Below are 18,458 nucleotides of genomic sequence, written 5' to 3' on the forward strand. Positions count from 1 at the left end.
TTCATGCAGCTGGGGTTGACGTGGCCTGTGCATGATGCATCTGGTCCATGGGCTGCCAGTTTGACACCCCTGGTTTAGAAGAACCAGACATTGCTTCAAAGATGTTTACACTTCATCCTCTATTTAGTGAAACTGATAGTACCACACCCCATTGCTGGTTTCAGGAACAGAGGGTGAAGAGTATAAGGGGGAAGACAGTCAATAATTAGAGATGATTTTGAAAATGCCAAAGAGTCCATGGGCAATGGGGCCAAGACAGCAGGTCTAATAGTTAGGTGCGCATGGAATGCTCTTGGATCAGTGTGTAATAGTACCCTGAAGGAGGGGTAATACCAGAAAGGCTGTTGCTGGGCATCATGGAAAGGTCCTATTATAAGATAAAAATAATGAATGAAAGAGGAGTTAGAAAGGCAAAATTATATAAAATACGTTCAATATGTACAATAATAATAAATAGAATTTTATTGCAGTTTTAAAAACAAGATAAAAACAATACAAACTGATATAAAGTAAGAAAAATAAATAAATAAAGTGAATTTTTTAGTGGGAAGATTAGGTATCAAAGCTGCTGATATAAAATCATTATCTGCTGGCAGATTCCAATGTTTAGATTGCATTAATCATAGTTTGTGTTGATGGACACCTATTCCCAACTGTGGCAAACCCCAGAAAAGGGAAAGATTAATTACTTCCATGCCACCCCCCAAAAAAAATTTAGGAAGGAAACGAGGGAAATTGAATGTGTCCTTAAAATTTAACTACTGCTATATTGGCACAAGAAAATAGCAGTTGGGATATTCAAGGTATCTGATTTAAAGGATAGGCAAATGTTTTAGAGCACTGGACAATTTAGGAATTTTAAATATATATGGTACTTATTACCCTTTAAAAATGACTGCATTAATTCTTCCTCAAATGGCTGTCATAATCAGGATGGCTTGTTACAAAATCACCACGCAGTAACATATGAATTGTAATCTTCTGTCTGGGCAACTGAACTTATATTCAAACAGCACTGGATTACAGCAATCCTCGAGTTTATTGTCTAGGCATACTTGTTAGGTTATGTAGGACACAAGAGCATTCTTAAAAATAGGATTGGTGCCAGAAAATAGCAATTTACTTTGCAGGAGGTCAACTTCCTATTAATTTATTTATCATTAAACTTTGAAATTAAAGTTAAAGGTGAGTACACATACAATCTAGTAGGCACCCATAGAATCTACTAGTAGGCATAAAGCTGCCAGCACATTCACATCTGGTTGGGTTGAAGTCAGACCTGAATTAAATCCTGGTTCTCATGAGAAATTGACTCTGGGAAAATATTATTTAAAAATGGCAGATGAACTTTGGGGTTGGGTTGGATGGGGGGGGGGGTTTAAAACTAGTTGAAAAGGGGATAATGCTTTAGAACATCTTAGTGCTCATTACATTTTTTGAGAGGTTACAAAATCATATAGGTAAAGGTAAAGGTTCTCCTCACACGTATGTGCTAGTTATTTCCAGATCTAGAGGTTGATGCTCATTTCTGATACAAAGCCGAAGAGCCAGCACTGTCCGAAGAAGTCTCTGTGGTCATGTGGCTGGCATGACTAAACGCCAAAGGCGCATGGAACACTGTGCTCCCTATTTTTCTACTTGCATTTTTTACATACTTTTGAACTGCTAGGTTGGCAGAAGCTGGGACAAGTAATGGGAGCTCACTCCGTTATGCGGCGCTAGGGATTCGAACTACCAAACTGCCAGCCTTTCTGATCGACAAGCTCAGTGTCTTAGCCACTGAGCCATCACGTCTCTACAAAATAATATACCGTGGCTCAAATCTGAGAAAAGTCAGTCAGAATATTTGTATATTTCTCAATTTGGATCTAATTCATAAGAAGTATTATTCAGTCTTCCTAGATATGAAAGTGGATGTTCAAAAGGGGTGGCTATCTAATTTCTATACATTATTATTCATATATTGGAGTAATAATAAATGTGAAGGCATAAATGTGAACATTTATCATTTTAGCATTTCCACTTGTGACTAAATATTGGTTTAATGTTCTTAATACAATTAAAGGTTTAATAAGAGAATAAATATCAAATTGAAAGGCACTAGTGGATTGTCACAAAGAGATTATGGGGTTTTTTTCCTTTAAAAGAGAGCATAGTAGTATTCCTGTGGCTGATTTGAAAAAACATATTTGCCCTCATCTTTTGAACTGGCTGTCTATCAAACAATGAAATGACTAAAATGTTTAAGGTTTTACTTTGTTGATTAAAATGGAATATTTCTTAAAATATATAATTGTTAGTTGACCTGCGGACTTGATGGACACACTTTAGGTTGAAAGTGACAAAGAAAGCACCACTCTGCTGTATTTGAACCTTTGCTTTTTAGTCTTTATTTAATTCTTTAATTGTTCTTATATTTATAATTCTTTTTATATTTGTACTTTTATTACACAGTAAGCCACTCAGAGACATTATGAATATCAAAACAGCCAATGTGTAAAACCAATAAATAAAAAATAAATTGCCTTTGTATTGTAATTTCTTTTTCTATTTTTAAAAATTTGATTAGTACTTTCTGTCTAATTTTATGATTTTACATTTTTGCATTTTGTACTGTATATCTCTATTTGGTATTTTTGATAGTACATTTAGAGAATGTTTCATTTCATGGAACTGTTTCTTTTTAAATTACAAATGCATAGAGAACCTGTCGGGCTCCGAGTTCACTTGGAGCCCATCAGCTCCAAATATGCCTTGCAGCAAGTCAGCAGGCCATGTCACCTTATCTCTGCTGCTGCTGGATCTGTACTTCTGCTTGTGTGCTGGCCAATGGCTTTTGAATGACTCAGCAAAGCTGAGTATGGATTCTGCAACAACTGTGGGAATGGACAATGGAATCTGAAGGAACTGCAGGGCTGCAGGATGTATTCTGAAACAACTGTGGGGCTGCTGGAAATGGCTCTTTTCATGTATTGATGTGGTGCATATTGTTAAAGGGGGTTGGGGCACATATAGATGGTAATTAAGCCTTAGGTTACAACATGGTGAAGGTGGCACCAGGTGGGGATCAGTCAGAGGTGGTATTTAGCAGGTTCTGACCAGTTCTGGAGAACTGGTAGCGGAAATTTTGAGTAGTTCGGAGAACCAGCAAATACCATCTGTGACTGGAGATTTTACAGTATCCTTCCCCTGCCACGCCCACCAAGCCACGCCCACAGAACCAGTAGTAAAAAAATTTCAATCCCACCACTGGGATCAGTTAGTGAGGGTTGGAATAGGGTAGGGATGTAGACACGTTATAGGTTAATAGCATTTAGGGATAATGAGTTAGGCATAGCCAGAATTAGAACTGCATATAGGCCTGAGCGTGGTGAAGTGTGTTTCATGATAATGGTAATAAAAGGAAAGGGAGCAAATTCAAACCCAACTCTAACCTTGCCTGGCTTTTAGCCTTTCTTGTCAGAGAAGAGTATTTGTTGTTTGCTGAGCTAATGAATAAACCACCATGGTATGACAAAGAAGCTGGAGTATGTATTCATTTCATGACAAATCTTGAATACTCAAGGACTGGCTGAGAGAAACTCACACTTACCTTTGGTTTTGGAACTGAAACAAAGCCAGCTTCAGTCTGATGCTTCAGGCCTGCAAAAGTGCTAAATCGTTCATGTTTCCTCCACTTTGCTCGTTGATTCTGGAACCAAATCTATGTACAAGAAAGAATCAAAATTTTAAAATTTGATTAATGACTACTAGTACTATTGCTGCTTCTATTTGTTAGGAGAAATGTTTACAGAAAGCAATACCTTCTGATTTGCCCTAAGATACCAGAAATATAAAAATAGGTATTTGACATTAACTGACAATTGGCTTATATTTTCAGTATTTTTATATTATATAATTTTTATATTTGTATATTAAACATACTGATACATCCAAACAAAACTTGGTGTTTTTGAATCCTGATTTCAAATTTTAATTGGAATTTGGAATTCTAACTTTATTCAGAATTCTGAGATTGAAATTAAAATATTTGGAGGAATAGGATTTGCCTGCCTCACTTCTGCCTTGCAGAGCATTGTGTACTCCCCTGGTGAGAACACACTCATTCACCTGATCTTCCATAAGGGCCTGAAGACCTGGCCCTACTGGTTGGCCTGGAGCCTCAGCAGGAATGTACCAGTCTGGAGGTGGCTATCGGATTAAGATAAGACTTTACCTCTCTCTGTGTACCTTATGCTTCCTTCCCTTATTTATATATATATATATATATATATGTCATTCGGCTTTGCTTGGGTATTTTCCCATGTCATAGTAGTTGTGCTTTTAAAGTTGTAGCAACGTTTCGGCAGAATCCCATCTGCCATCATCAGGCTTACCCGCGAAAACTTAAGAATCGATCGTTCGATAGATAGTAAATATTATATATATATAATTATTATATTTACTTTATTCATTAAACATGAAACTCAGTCAACTGAACATTCAAAAATGCATCATAAATACCATTGACTGGTGCTAAGGGTTGATAGGGGTTGCTGCCAGCATCCTACGTATCAACCAAGATACAAGATTGTTCTACCATATACAAGCTGTTTTCCATCAGATCATTGAATATTAAATTTGCCAGTATTCTTGTAAAAAGTTTGGACATTGTTGGCAGACAAGTAGGCAGTGGACGATAGTTGCTTGGTTCTTTGCCTTTTTCTGGATCTTTCATTATCAAGTATGTTTGGCCAGCTGTTAACCATTTTTTGTTTGTTTCATTTTGAAGTATTTCAGCAAATTGAATGGCCATGAGATGATGGAGGCTGATCTGGTGTTTTAGCCAGTATCCATGCAGTTGTCCAGGCCAGGTGTGGTCCAGTTCTTGATTTTCTTTGCTTGTTTTGCAACCATGTCAGTTGTTATTACAATATCTTCCATTTTTGTTTCGTGTTGTTTGTTGTTGAATATATTTGATCCAGGAGGCAGTTTTGTTGTATTCCACTGGGTTTTCCAACAGTTCTTTCTAAAAGTTCAAAGTTTTTTCTTTACATGGGTGAACATTAGTTTGGACTCTATTTTTATCAAGGGACTGGTAGAAGAGGTGTTGGTTTCTTCTGAACTGAACATTTTCACGATATTGTTTTATTTGTCCTTTGTACCTTTCAATTTTCTTTGCTGTTGCTATTACATGTTGTTTTAGTTCTTCCATGATGTCCATTATTGGTTTTTTTCTCCAGGTTGTATTTTTTTGTATAAACTATTTTTCAGCTTTTTGTTCTTTAGTTTTCCTTCTTTCAAGTACTTTAAATTGCTGACATCCCCTCTTAGGTTTTTTATTTTATTTTCAAATCGAATTTTCCACTTTGGTATTCCAGTGGATTTCTTTTTTGGCATTTTATAACCCAGTTCTGCAGTTATAATGGCAGCTGTGCTATACATTAGTTGGTTGGTTTCATATAGTGTGCTAGATGGGATGGAAGCTAAAATGTTGTTCACATCAATTAACAGATCTTTCACTCATTTGCTATGCACTTCATGAATGGTAGGTAGTCTTTTTCTTTCTATGCTTTCTTTGATGTGGTTTTCAATCTTTTCTTTCAGCATTTTTGCTAGATCACCTAGTTCTACACTTTCAAGTTGTTGCACAGGAAGATCTTCATCCTGTATGTTGGTTTCTTACACTGGTGGTCAGTTTGCTAAGGGATTGAAGCAGTTTCTTCAGCTTGTTCATAATTACGTGTTTTCTTTTTAGCCAATATTTCTAGATATTGCATTTCCACATCTATGAAAACTTTATTATGGATGATGAAACATCTTTAATCCATTAATATTTGTTCAGTTTTGTCACTTTCTGGGTGTTTTTCCTTCCACAGTTGCATCATTCTTTTTGAAATTCCCTGGCTGTTGGTTCTGCCTGGTAGTGATATTTGATGATTTCTCAATTTTCTTTGGTTGTCCAAGTTTTGCGCTTTTGTTCCAATTGCTTTGCAGTTGTACACCCTGGTTCCCTAGCAATAAAAACTGACCCTGTAGCCCCTTTTTTGACAGATGTCCAGGAGCCATAGCATCTGACATGGCCTTGTTGACCCAGGCAATGACTGATCCAGTGTGGAATTTTGTTTATTTCTTGTCATCATTAGTAATGGTAGGTGCCTGGGTTGGTTCACAGTGGCTAAGCCACTACCGATCTAAAGATTGTAATCCCATAACCATAGGACCTGCACCAGATAGCTGAGTATCATTGTTACATGTTTCATCCATAACTGTTTAGTTTCGATGGCCAGGTCACAATATTTTGTGATTTTTTTCCAGTACTTTTTCTTCGATTCTGGCATCTCCTGGTGCAGCGCTGTCAATAAATTGTATGCTTTGGCCCTTGACAGCCATAATATTTGGCGTGTTGGCTTCCAAATGGTGATGTGTCTATATTCAAAAGTCCCCCAAGATCTTCACTGTCTCATTTTCAACAACTTTTTCCACTTTATGTTCCCATTGCTTTTTGGAAACAGGTAGGGCATATTTTTTACACAATGACCAGTGGATTAATTTAGCAACTCGATGATGATAATGATGATGATGATGATTTCTTTAATGAGATTCATAGCCTTTGGGGCTGGTTGGTAGCTCAACAGCTCGAGTCCTAACCAAGGACCTAGGAACTGTTCAGGTAGTGTTGGATTATTATTATACACAAAAATGATAGTATACACAGCAAACAAGATAACTATGCTGGGTTTTGTATCACAAATCACTAGTCAAACACTTCCCAAGTGTTTAGGACTGATGATGATGAAGATGATGATTGTTGCTGTTGTTGTCTGTTTTAATATTTACTGGTTTTTAATTTTGTAAGTTGCCCATACTTGCCTCTAGATGAGATGGGTAGCACACAAACCAAATAAATAAATACCTTTTAAATCAGAGCAAATTTACTTTTCCTGACATTTAATTCATCTGCTTATTTTATTCTTGAATTTTGTGTGTGAAGCTTAGATTGAATGTATATATACAGCTAAAAAGTACACAAAGATATGGTAAATATAATTAAAAAATGGTGTTTAACAATCTACAACTTTCCTACATTTTATACAAGAATAGAAAAATACTACTATTGAAATGATACTTTGTTTTATCTGACCAAAACCCAAAAGATGTATTTTTAAAATCTGATTTAAGAACTTATAAATCAATAACTGTGTAATATGTTTTTTACTTTCCTTTGCTTTCAGTATCTGTAAAATTGGGATTGCTTTGGCATGTTAACAATTTTCTGAGGAAATTCTATGTGGTTAAATTTCCAAACTAATCTAAAAGTAGAAATCATTGTTATTTTATGAGGTTCATTGCTTTGCAGCTAAATGAAACCTCACTTCAGGGGAATGAATTCAGTTACAAATACACAAAAGTGGCAATTGTTTATTGGGAAATCAATTTTTGTTACAGAGAATCTACTTTTCAAGCTTCAATAGCAACAAAAATAGAGTTCTCTGATGTATGATAACTGGCTTGTATTTAATTTGTTGGCATTGCTTCATACAGCTATCGTCAGAATCTTTCATAAACCAAAAACTTTTTTTTTGGTTAGTAACAGGGAAATATATATTATGCTATAGTTTGTTGTAATCTGACTGGTACTTATCAGTTTTACACTTTTTGTTAATTTATCAATATTAAGAACTAATCAGCATCCAGCTGCATTTGTTCTACATTAGAAGGAACTAGAAGTTACCTGGATTCTGGTTTCAGGAAGATTAATTTTGGCTGCCAGCTGGTTGCGGATGTTGATATCTGGATAGTGTGTAGCTTGAAAGATTCTCTCCAATTCCTTGAGCTGCTCTGCTGTGAATGTGGTCCTAATTCTACGTTTTATTTTCTTGTCATCTATACAAAAAGGCACCACAGATTTTAAAAGAAAAACAAACCCTTAATACGGAGAGGAAATCTAAAGGATGCAGAAGAACCAGGTGTATGTCAAGTATTTTTGGCAGATTTACTGTATCTGCCTCCCATTCTGTTTCAGAATGCCTGCACAAATCTTGAGAGTTTGGTTTTGTAAGTGAAACTGAGAGTTAAATCCAGGCCTCAACAATGCTGCCATCAGGCCTAATCCATTGCATTATGATGAATGCAAAATGGTTTCTATGCCTGATCAATTGTTCATCAGAAACAAGTTATCATTCCTCTCTATTCTGGGTTGGTCAGACAGAAACCATAATATTTCTTCCAGATCTGGGTGCCATATTTTAGAAAGGACATTGGCAGACTAGAATCTGATCAGAGAAGAGTAACCAAGGGACCTGGATAAGAAAAAAATTAGGAGAAGTGATTTGAGGCATTTTTTATGATTAATCTAAAGAAGACTGGTGAGGCCTAAGAGCTATCATCAAGCACATGAAGGTTAACATGTAGAACATCTGCAGAACTATTTAAAGCTGTTATTTAGAGAAAGAAGGGTTTGAATTACAGGGAAGTAGACCAATTTCCAGTTCTAATTTCAAGATGGTCAGACTCCTTGACTGGTCCGGGCAGCTTACAAATAAAAAGAAAGACAAGTAGAATGGTGGCAAAAGCTATCCAAACCATCAATAGGACCAACTCCTTTAGTACATTCCTCATTGGAAGTGTTGATGGCCATCTGTCAGAAATGTATTTCTGCACTAGGTAGAGAGTTGGGGAAGACAATCTCCAAGATTCTTTCCAAAGTATATATTCTATGCTTCTAGAAAGTCCATAAGATTGAGATCCAGCACAATTATAAATTGTAATCCACAAGTAGCTTTATTTGCCCTAATGTGTTTTGGAAAAGCCTATTCCATAGAAAGATTTTGGGGAAGTAGGCAGTGGGACAAATAGTACAGTTGGGGTTGTTCCTACTGTGACCTCATGGAATCTTTCACACATAGTCCTAGGATGGGGAGAAAAGTATGAATAAGGTTAACCCAAAATTATTGAATTGTCAGACACTTAACATTAAAAAAGCAGTTTTACTTGGTTCCATATATATTTATTTTATGCTGTTTTAATTGTTTATATAATGTACATTGCCCAAGTCACTTATTGAAATGGCAGCTATAGAAATCAAAGACATAAATAAATTCAAGAAATGACATAAACCTCTGGAAGAAACCATGGACATTCTGGAAGATCAGTTCAGGGAAGCAGGCAGACCATGTAGATAGTCTACAACTTGTTACAAAAGAATGTATTTCATTTGTTTTCTAATGATGCCTAATATAAACTTTCCTTTTGATTATTTTGTCACGTACACTTTCATAAATCTTTCATAGATCTATCTTCAGTTATCTGGTTACTAAGATGAAAAGTGGTATCCACAGTTATCATGTGTATATGTCTTTACAAAATAACAGGCTTCAAAACAAACAGACTTGATATGATTTATTGTGATAATACAGAATTGAAGTTAATTGGTGATAACAATCTTTTCAGCATAGGATTCAATATATAATCAGTTGGGTAGAAAGAGGTACATCTGTCTTGATCTATGCTGTCATTATGATCTTAGCAAAGAATAAAGAGTCAGATTGATTGATTGAATGAATAAATACAACACATTACTAGGAAGCTCCATCTCAAATCCTTGAACCTTTAATATATCACAGGACAAGTCATTAGTTACTTCTCCCTTGACAACTTCCAAGACCGTCAGTCATGCTGAGTCTTGCTAGCATCATGACAGCATTTAACAGTCCCCCCAATACTTCTAGCCATTGGAGGGTCCTTAAGACCTGCCTTTTTACTGAGAGCTGGAATAGGATTGTCTAGGTAGATAATATGGAAGGAGGGCAATAGAGGTGACTATGGGGGATTCTAAGGGTACAGAGTTTTGTTTAATTATCCTTTATTTATTATTTACTGATTTTGCTGTTTTATTATTGTTTGATGTATCAGTTTTACTGTTTTTTTAGGGATAGCCAGAATTAGGCAGAATTGAACGGCTATATAAATATTCTTTAAAAGAAAGGAAGGAAGAAAGAAAGAAGGAAAGAAAGGAAGAAGGAAAGAAAGACAGAAAGTGATGCAGTGATTAAGAACTGAGCAAATGTTCCTTGTGTACATATTAAAAGCAATAATCCTGAAGCTGTAATATTATTGAAATAAATTGTTTTAGAAGAAAAGTTTAATCTATATCATCTAACTGATATGCTTCTGTATTGTAGGAAAGAAAGACATTGTTAGGTATTCTTGTATGGGACCAATAGCAGGAATCCAAAAGAAAATTCATTGGGTTTTCATATTTTTTTGGAGGAGATCTATAATGATGCAGATATGTTCACAGAGAACATCCAATTGCCAGTAGTTTTGTGTGGGGTAGGTATTGAAAAAGAGAGGGCTGCCCCCATCTGTCATGTTTACTATTAACCAAGCACCACAAAAACTTCTTTTATGTACCAGCTGCACCAGTGGTGGGATTCAAATTTTTTTATTACTAGTTCTGTGGGCGTGGTTTGGTGGGTGTGGCAGGGGAAGGATACTGTAAAATTTCCAGTGAGAAGTGGCATTTACTGGTTCTCCAAACTACTCAAAATTTCTGCTACCGGTTCTCCAGAACTGGTCAGAACCTGCCGAATACCACCTCTGAGCTGCACTAATTCTGACTAATCAGTTTCAAGCAGCAATGCAGCCATATCATTTTAGATCAAAAATTTACAGAAATGTATGTCCTCAGTACAATTGCTTTATATGACAGATGGTAAAGGACAACTAGTTCATATTTGACAATATGAACTAGTAGCCGAATTCAATGGATTTCTCTTATATTCATGTGGCTTGTGTGTATGTGTGTGTTCTTGATCAGTAGGCTTGAAAGATCTTTATTAGCACATGTATTGTTACATTTGCATTGAGCAAATTAGCATATGCATTGGCACACATGCATTGAGACATTTCTGACCTATTACCTCTTGTCACTATTCCCGTCACTTTTGACAGGAATAGTTATAAGATTTCAGTGCCAAAGCTTTATCCTACTTGCACCACTTTTCAGCAAAATGAAAAGCTTCAGTTTTCAGTTTACTCTGGGTATCATGTTGTTGGAAGAAATATCTTTCTGGGTTCAGTTCCAAGTGGGAAAAAAGACACTGGAAACATGGAAGCCACTTGGAAAGATGGTTTATTGATGAACAGGATGGGTTCCTGGGCAGAAAAGACACACAGAGTGGAGAGAGTGGGGGGGGGATATTTATACCCTCTGTTGATATTTGAATTTGAACTTGTATTCTGATTGGTTGTCAGACTCTCATTGGGTCATGAAGGGGTAACTCTGTAGATTGTCCTGAGTCCCGGGCTTGGTTGAGTCTTGCTGGATGATGATGTAATGAAAGAGCTTTGGGCAGTTCCTATTATGACTCTTTGTTATGTAAAATAGTCTGGCCCAGGCATTAACAAAAGTGTGGTGGGGGGTGAGTTTCTGTCTCTCTGAGTTTCTACTTCTCTTTTAGGGGAAACATTCTATCTTTTTTAGTATATCATAAAATATTTCATTTTTCTAGGAGGGGGTGGGTGGGTTTTAACTTCCAACAATGTGATTTCTTGATGCCACCTTGAGGGAATTTAGCCTTGATCTTTGGAATGGCTGTCTGGCATTCAGTCTTGAGAGGGAACTTTATGGGTGTTCGGATCAGGAAGAAAGAGAGAGAAGAACAGAGGTGTACTATACTCAGCGACCCTGGGTGGTGCTTCATATATGAGATATCTACCTCCTATGTCCCCTGCAACCAATTTTTAAAACAGGTTTTGTTGTTGTTCTTTTAAGATACTGTTGATTCTTGATTACTGCTTGGACAAGTTTCTGTAGTTTTATTGGTAAGATTTTTCAGATGTGGCTTGCCAATGCCTCCTTTCCAAGGCTATCCCTACCCCTACCCCTAATCCTAACCAGGGCTGAGAGAGAGTGACCGGCCCAAGGTCTTCATCCCTAACATGGAATTAGAATTTAGGGTCTTCTGATTTCTAGTCTAATGCCTTAATCACTACACAAAACTGGTTCTGAAAAGTGTTAGCAAGGATGAATCTGGTGTGGAAAATAGAAGGAAAATCTATTCTGCTCCATTCCTGGCTAATAAATTGGAGGACAGATCTGGATGCTAGCCAAGAATTTAATTAACTGCACAGAATATACTAATAGAAAAGCATGTTAGGAATTTAGAAATAATTTGCTTGGCTCACCAAAGCTAGAGAAGAGCAACAAAGATGGTTAGGGGCTTGGACGCTAAAACATATAAAGAACGGTTGCTGGAATTCGGTATGTCTAGTTTAATGAAAAGAAGGACTAGAGGTGACCTGATAGTGGTGTTCCAATATCTCAGGGGCTGCCACAAAGAAGAGGTAGTCAAGTTATTCTCCAAAGCATCTGAAGACAAGATGGAAACTAATCAAGGAGAGAAGGAACCTAGAACTAAGAAAAATTTTTTCTGGAAGTTAGAACAATTAATCAGTGGGACAACTTTCCTCCAGAAGTTGCAAATGCTCCAACACTGGAAGTTTTTAAGAAGAGATTGGACAACCATTTGTCTAAAATGATATAGAGTTTCCTACCTGAGCAGGGGGTTGGACTAGAAGACCCCCAAGGTCCCTTCTGACTCTTCTCTTCTCTTCCCTTCCCTTCCCTTCCAGATTCCAACTTTATAACATAAGGATAGATTATTCCACCATCAAACATATCAAAGAACAGATTTGCCCCAAGAATAGTTAGTTCTCCCTGCTCTGCCATACCAATTTGTCTTCTTATAACCTCTCCTCATATATTTGATTCTACAAAACTTTTTCTCTATACAAGGTCACAGCAGCAACAACAATACAAGGAATTTGAGTACCTGTCCTGCTGAGCAGTTTTTTAAAAAACCTGGATCACTCAGATTATAATAATAAAATAACCTGAGGTTAGCTGCAAACCAACAGAGACTGAATGGATTGGCTTTGATTTCAGCTGTAAATGAAATTGCTGCTGCTGTAGTTACCGTGAGCTAATCAAGAACATGCTGGTAAGAAAATGAAAAGGTGTATTTTTATTAAACTTAATCATAATAATATTTCTACTTCCAGGGAGGGAAAAGGAAGAAGGGAGGAAGGTGTGTATACTGCCCTGAACAGTGAGTGATAGCATCTGCCTCATGCACCAATGGTAGTGACTGCCTCATACACTGACCATTCAGTCATGACTGTGATGAACAAGCAATGATGAAAAAAGTAATGAATGGAAATTAATCAAGGAGAGAAGCAACTTAGAACTAAGGATAAATTCGTCTGACAGTTAGACAAAATCAGTGGAACAACTTGCTTCCAGAAATTGTGAATGTTCCAACAGTGGACTTTTTAAAGAAGAGATTGGAAAACCATTTGTCTGAAATGGCATAGGGTTTCCTGCCTGAGTTGGGCATTGGACCAGAAGATCATTTCTATCTGTTAAAGTAATTTTTCAACCAATCCTTAAATTTATGATTTTCCCAAGGCTGTAAAGCAAAGGAAAGCTGAAGTAAGATTATAAGCACAGTTGTGGTTTTATTTATTTATTTAGTTGTGGTTTCAAAGCATAGTTGTGTTTTGTTTAAAGTTTTAGTTACTAGTCCCAACTGGTTAACTAAACAAGAACTACTTGCATATGAGAACTTGGATTTACAGGGGCAAATCTTCATTAGTGTTCACCTCTAAACCGGTACAATTTCTTACAGCGCCAAATATTTGCAAGCAACTTTGAGATCTCAAATTAAGAGATCACATAGCAAGCAACAGTACACAAAATCATGGTATAATAATGAATATGGAAATTATAGGGTTATAAAATGTTAAGTGCAATGGTGGTTTTAAGAATATGGCTCTGGGGAAATTACACTACATTTCTTACTTTAAAAGTTTCTTTATGTGATTACTTAGAATTCTTAGTTTCTTTTTTTTAAAAAAAATAAATTGATTAAGTTTCCAAATTTTAAAAACATAAAATAAAACTTTAAACATTGTTATCAACATCAAGACATCTTTTGCATCTCTTCACATTTTTCAGTATATGTATTTACTTATTCCTTTACCATTACATCTTACTCTTACTATAAATCAATATCTTTTATCCTTACATCTCAATCTTCTCCATGGTATATTTACATATTCCCTCATTCTTTTCCTAATTGCCATTTTATTTTCTTTTTATTTCTAAACCACTCATACCAGGCACCCCAGGCCCTATAATAAATTGAATCTTCTCTGTATTTTATTTTCATCATTAGCCTGTCCATTTCTATACAATCTATTTTTTTTTTATAACCATGCCTTCCGGTGGAACCCTTTTTTCCTTCCAGAGTTGTGCGTATGAATCCTTGCAGCAGTTAATATATGTGACATAATATATCCATCTGTTTTATTGCATTTTTGTGTTATTATACCTAATAAAAAATTTCCAGATTAAATTCAGTTTTCTGATTTGTGATTTCTTCTATCCAATAAGCTTCAACAAGAAACAACTACAGAGTAAGATGGCGGAAGAAATCAAATTGATTTTCATTAACATCAACGGTTTAAATTCACAAATTAAGAGGGAAAAAAACAATAACTAAACTACAGAAACTGAATTTAGATATTATATGCCTTCAAGAAACACATATCCAGAAACATCAAAGTAAACTGTTAGAAGCACCAAAGGTAGGAGTTTTATAGGTATCTCTAGCCCAACAAAAAAAAGAGGGGGATAGCAATATACATTAGGAAACATTTACAAGCAAAACAGGTATATGCAAACGAGGAGGGTAGGATTTTGATGTTAGAAGTTTATATAAATTATAAGAAAATGTTATTGATAGTGATATATGCGCCGAATGAGAAACAAGAAAAAATTTATACCAAACTATACAGAAAATTAGTAGAACAGGAATGTGAGAACATATGCCTGCTAGGTGATTTCAATGCAATAGCAAATTTAGGAAAAGATTACAATAATGGAAATCCAGGGAAAAAAAGGAAAAGGAAAACATTACCAAAAGTATTCTATCATGGTGGAAGAATTAGGATTAAAAGTTATATGGAGAGAAAGAAATCCAAACAAAATCATTATACTTACTATTCAGCACCACACACATCATGGTCAAGATTGGATATGTTATGGAGAAATGGGGAAATGGAATGTAATATAAAGAAATAGAAATTGAATCTAACACATGGGCAGACCATAATCCCATTAAAATAATTTGGAAAGGATTGAAAAAAAACAGAAGATGGATGCTAAACAAGGAGATCCTAAAAGAAAAAGAATGGGTTAAGATGATGGAAAAAGAATTGGAGTTCTTTCTGAAGGAAAACAAAGAACAACAAACATCAATTCCAAACCTATGGGACACGACTAAAGCATATAACAGGGGCCTAGCAATTTTATATAATACACGTAGATATAAGGGAAAAAAGGAGAACAATCTAAACTACTAGATACTCTTAAGGAGTTAGAAAAAACACTAGAAAAAAAACACCACATAATAAGACAGCAAATATGGAGAGGATAATGACTAGACATAAATTGAATATGTTAGCACAAGATGAATGGTTACAGGACATGAAAAAGATAAAACAGAATTATTTTGAACACACAAATAAGCCGGGAAGGTGGCTAACTTATAGATTTAAGAAAGAAAAAGAAAAAAAAGCAATTCAACAATTGAAAGACGCTGATGGTACCCTACAACATCAAACTTAAAAGGAAAAAACATATTGTTAAAAGTTTTTTTTGAGAAATTATATAGTAGGGAAGATGTACCAGAGGAAAATATCCAACTTTACTTAGAAGGAAAAGGGCTACCTGTGATCCTGGAAGAGGATAAAGAAGAGGAAATAACAGGGAAATAACATTAAGAGAACTGCAAGAGGCAATCCTGAAACAGAAAAACAATAAGACACCAGGACCGGATGGTCTCCCAGGGGAACTTTATAAAACGCTCCAAGAAAAATTAGAAATGCAATTATTAGAACTCTATAATGAGGTACTGATGACAGCAAAATTACCTAAATCATGGGGGGAGACATACATAACATTGATCCCAAAAGAAGATTCAGACCATCAATTAATTCAAAATTATAGGCCCATATCCCTTTTAAATGTTGATTATAAAATATTTATGTCCGTAATGGCAGAAAGATTGAAAAAAACCCTTAATCAGATCATTCATAGCGACCAAAATAGATTCTTACCGAATAGACAAATCAAAAATAATACCAGAATGGTATTCAATATAATGAAATATTATGAAGCAAACTCAGGAAAACAATTGGCAATGGTCTTCCTCGATGTGCAAAAGGCATTTGACAAAGTTAATTGGCAGTTCATAATACAACAATTAAAAAGCAATTTGGCAATAAATTTATTAAATTGATTTTGACAATTTATACAACACAGATGGTCAGTGTAATAATGAATGGTGGAAACATTCAAGATCAACAAGGGAGTAAGGCAGGGATGCCCACTGTCACCCCTTCTCTTTATTCTTACCTTAGAAACTTATTGGAAAATGTTAGGAAAAATGTAGAAATCAAAGGGGCTTTAATTAAAAAGGAGCATTATAAGCTACAGACATTTGCCAACGATATAGTATTTTTTTGGAAGATCCAGAGGACACAGGAGTAAAATTAATAAAGGAAATAGAGGAATTTGGCAAGGTCACAGGCCTTAAGATTAATAAAAACAAAACAAAATTATTCACTAAAAATTTAAAAGATAAGCAAAAAAAAAAAAGAATTAGAAGGAAAATTGGGAATGCAAAGTGTGAAAAAGGTAAAATATTTAGGCATTTGGTTAACAGCAAGATGCACTTCAATCAAGAAAGATAATTATGACAAATTAATAATACAAGTCAGAAAAGAATTGGAAATGTGGGGAAAATTACAGCTATCACTACTGGGGAAAATTGCAGCAATTAAAATGTCTACCCTACCAAAAATGCTATATCTTTTTCAAACTGTACCAATAAGATTGGATAAAACCTTTTTTAGAGAATTAGATCGAATAATAAGTGAATTTGTTTTGGATGGGAAAAAAGCTAGGATAAAAATGAAATTGTTACAGTACAAAGAGAAAGGGGTGGCTTTGGACTCCCTGACTGGGAAATGTATTATCAGGCTGTGGATATGGTATGGATTAAAGATTGGATCAACCTGGAAAATAGGAGAGTATTGTCGATAGAGGGTCACGACTTGCAGAGAGGATGGCATGGTTTCCTATGGGATGGGAAATGTAAACAGCATGCATATTTTCAGAGACACATGATTAGAGATTCATTAATTCGGACATGGATTAAAAAGAATCATTATACTAAAATACTGAACTGGCTGTCAACTATGGAAGCACAAATCTACCCAAATGCAATGGATCTGGAAAAAAAAGGAGTTACAAAGACCTTTTAGATACACAAGGAAGATTAAAAGCGAGACAAGAATTACAGCAACAAAATATAAAGATAGATCGGTGGCCATACATGCAAATTCAGGCAAGATATCAGAAGGACAAAGAACAATTAGGTTTCTGCATGGAAAAGCATCAGTCAGATAAAATTCTACAAGAAATGGAAAAGAAAATGATTTCAAGAATAGATAACTTTCTACCAGATTTTAAAATTGAAGAGGAGGTGGTCAAAGAGACGGTGGTGGTATGGGTGAAAATGTTGGCCACGGTATAGACTTAGAAAATTGGGAGAGAATGTGGGGATCAAATTACAAACTAATTACATCCACAGCATACAAGGAAAATCAATACAAAATGTTCTACAGATGGCACCTTCCTCCCACTAGATTGGCAAAAAAGGTTAACTCAGACCCAAATTGTTGGAAATGTGGAAAAGAAAAAGGCACTTATTTTCATACCTGGTGGACATGCCAGGAAGTGAAAAAATATTGGAATACAATTAGAATTCTTACTTTCTTTATAAGCTATAAAAAGTGTTTAGAATAAAAACTAAAAAAAAACCTGAGAAGGTCCTTTTAGAAAAAGTGATTGTTAAACTTCTTGCAATAGTTCCAGTTTCTTAATTAAAAGACATTTTTATTACACAGTTAAATTATGAGTAGATTCAAAATGAAGAATTAGGGCATGAGGATAACCTTTACATTTTCAAGAGATATGGGAAACAAAAATACAATAGTAAACTTCTTATCCATGTTATTTCCATTTCTCTAGTGTTTGCTTGCCTCACAGCAGAGTGGTATTCAGTAGGTTCTGACCAGTTCTGGAGAACGGGTAGCAGAACTTTTGAGTAGTTCATAGAACCAGCAAATACCACATCTGACTGGCCCCGCCCCATCTATTCTCTGCCTCCTGACTCCCAGATGATTGACTGGGTCTTCTTTTGTTGCCCTGCAGAGGAGAACAGAGTTGGAAAGCAGGTTAGTGGCGGTGGGGAGGGAATGGGATTTTGCAGTAACCTTCTCCTGCCACACCCACCAAGCCATGCTCACCAAGCCATACCCACAGAACTGGTAGTACAAATTTT

At 35.7% G+C, this 18,458-nt stretch overlaps 1 protein-coding gene across 1 annotated transcript in view; it reads right to left on the bottom strand.

Annotated features, from left to right (window-relative positions):
• Positions 1-271: 271 nt before the first annotated feature.
• The window catches only part of ISX (intestine specific homeobox), a 31,123-nt gene continuing 12,936 nt past the window's right edge, over positions 272-18,458 (bottom strand). Inside the window, exons 2-4 of the mRNA XM_087935493.1 lie at positions 7,715-7,866; positions 3,587-3,703; positions 272-367 (exon numbers count right to left, since the gene is read on the bottom strand). Of these exons, the coding sequence (XP_087791619.1) occupies positions 272-367; positions 3,587-3,703; positions 7,715-7,866 (365 nt within the window). The remainder of the gene's footprint in view (positions 368-3,586; positions 3,704-7,714; positions 7,867-18,458) is intronic.

This window comes from Pseudonaja textilis, chromosome 5 (assembly GCF_049901715.1).
Source record: "Pseudonaja textilis isolate UNSWEBS1 chromosome 5, rPseTex1.2, whole genome shotgun sequence".
In the NCBI taxonomy this organism is placed as follows: Eukaryota; Metazoa; Chordata; class Lepidosauria; order Squamata; family Elapidae; genus Pseudonaja; species Pseudonaja textilis.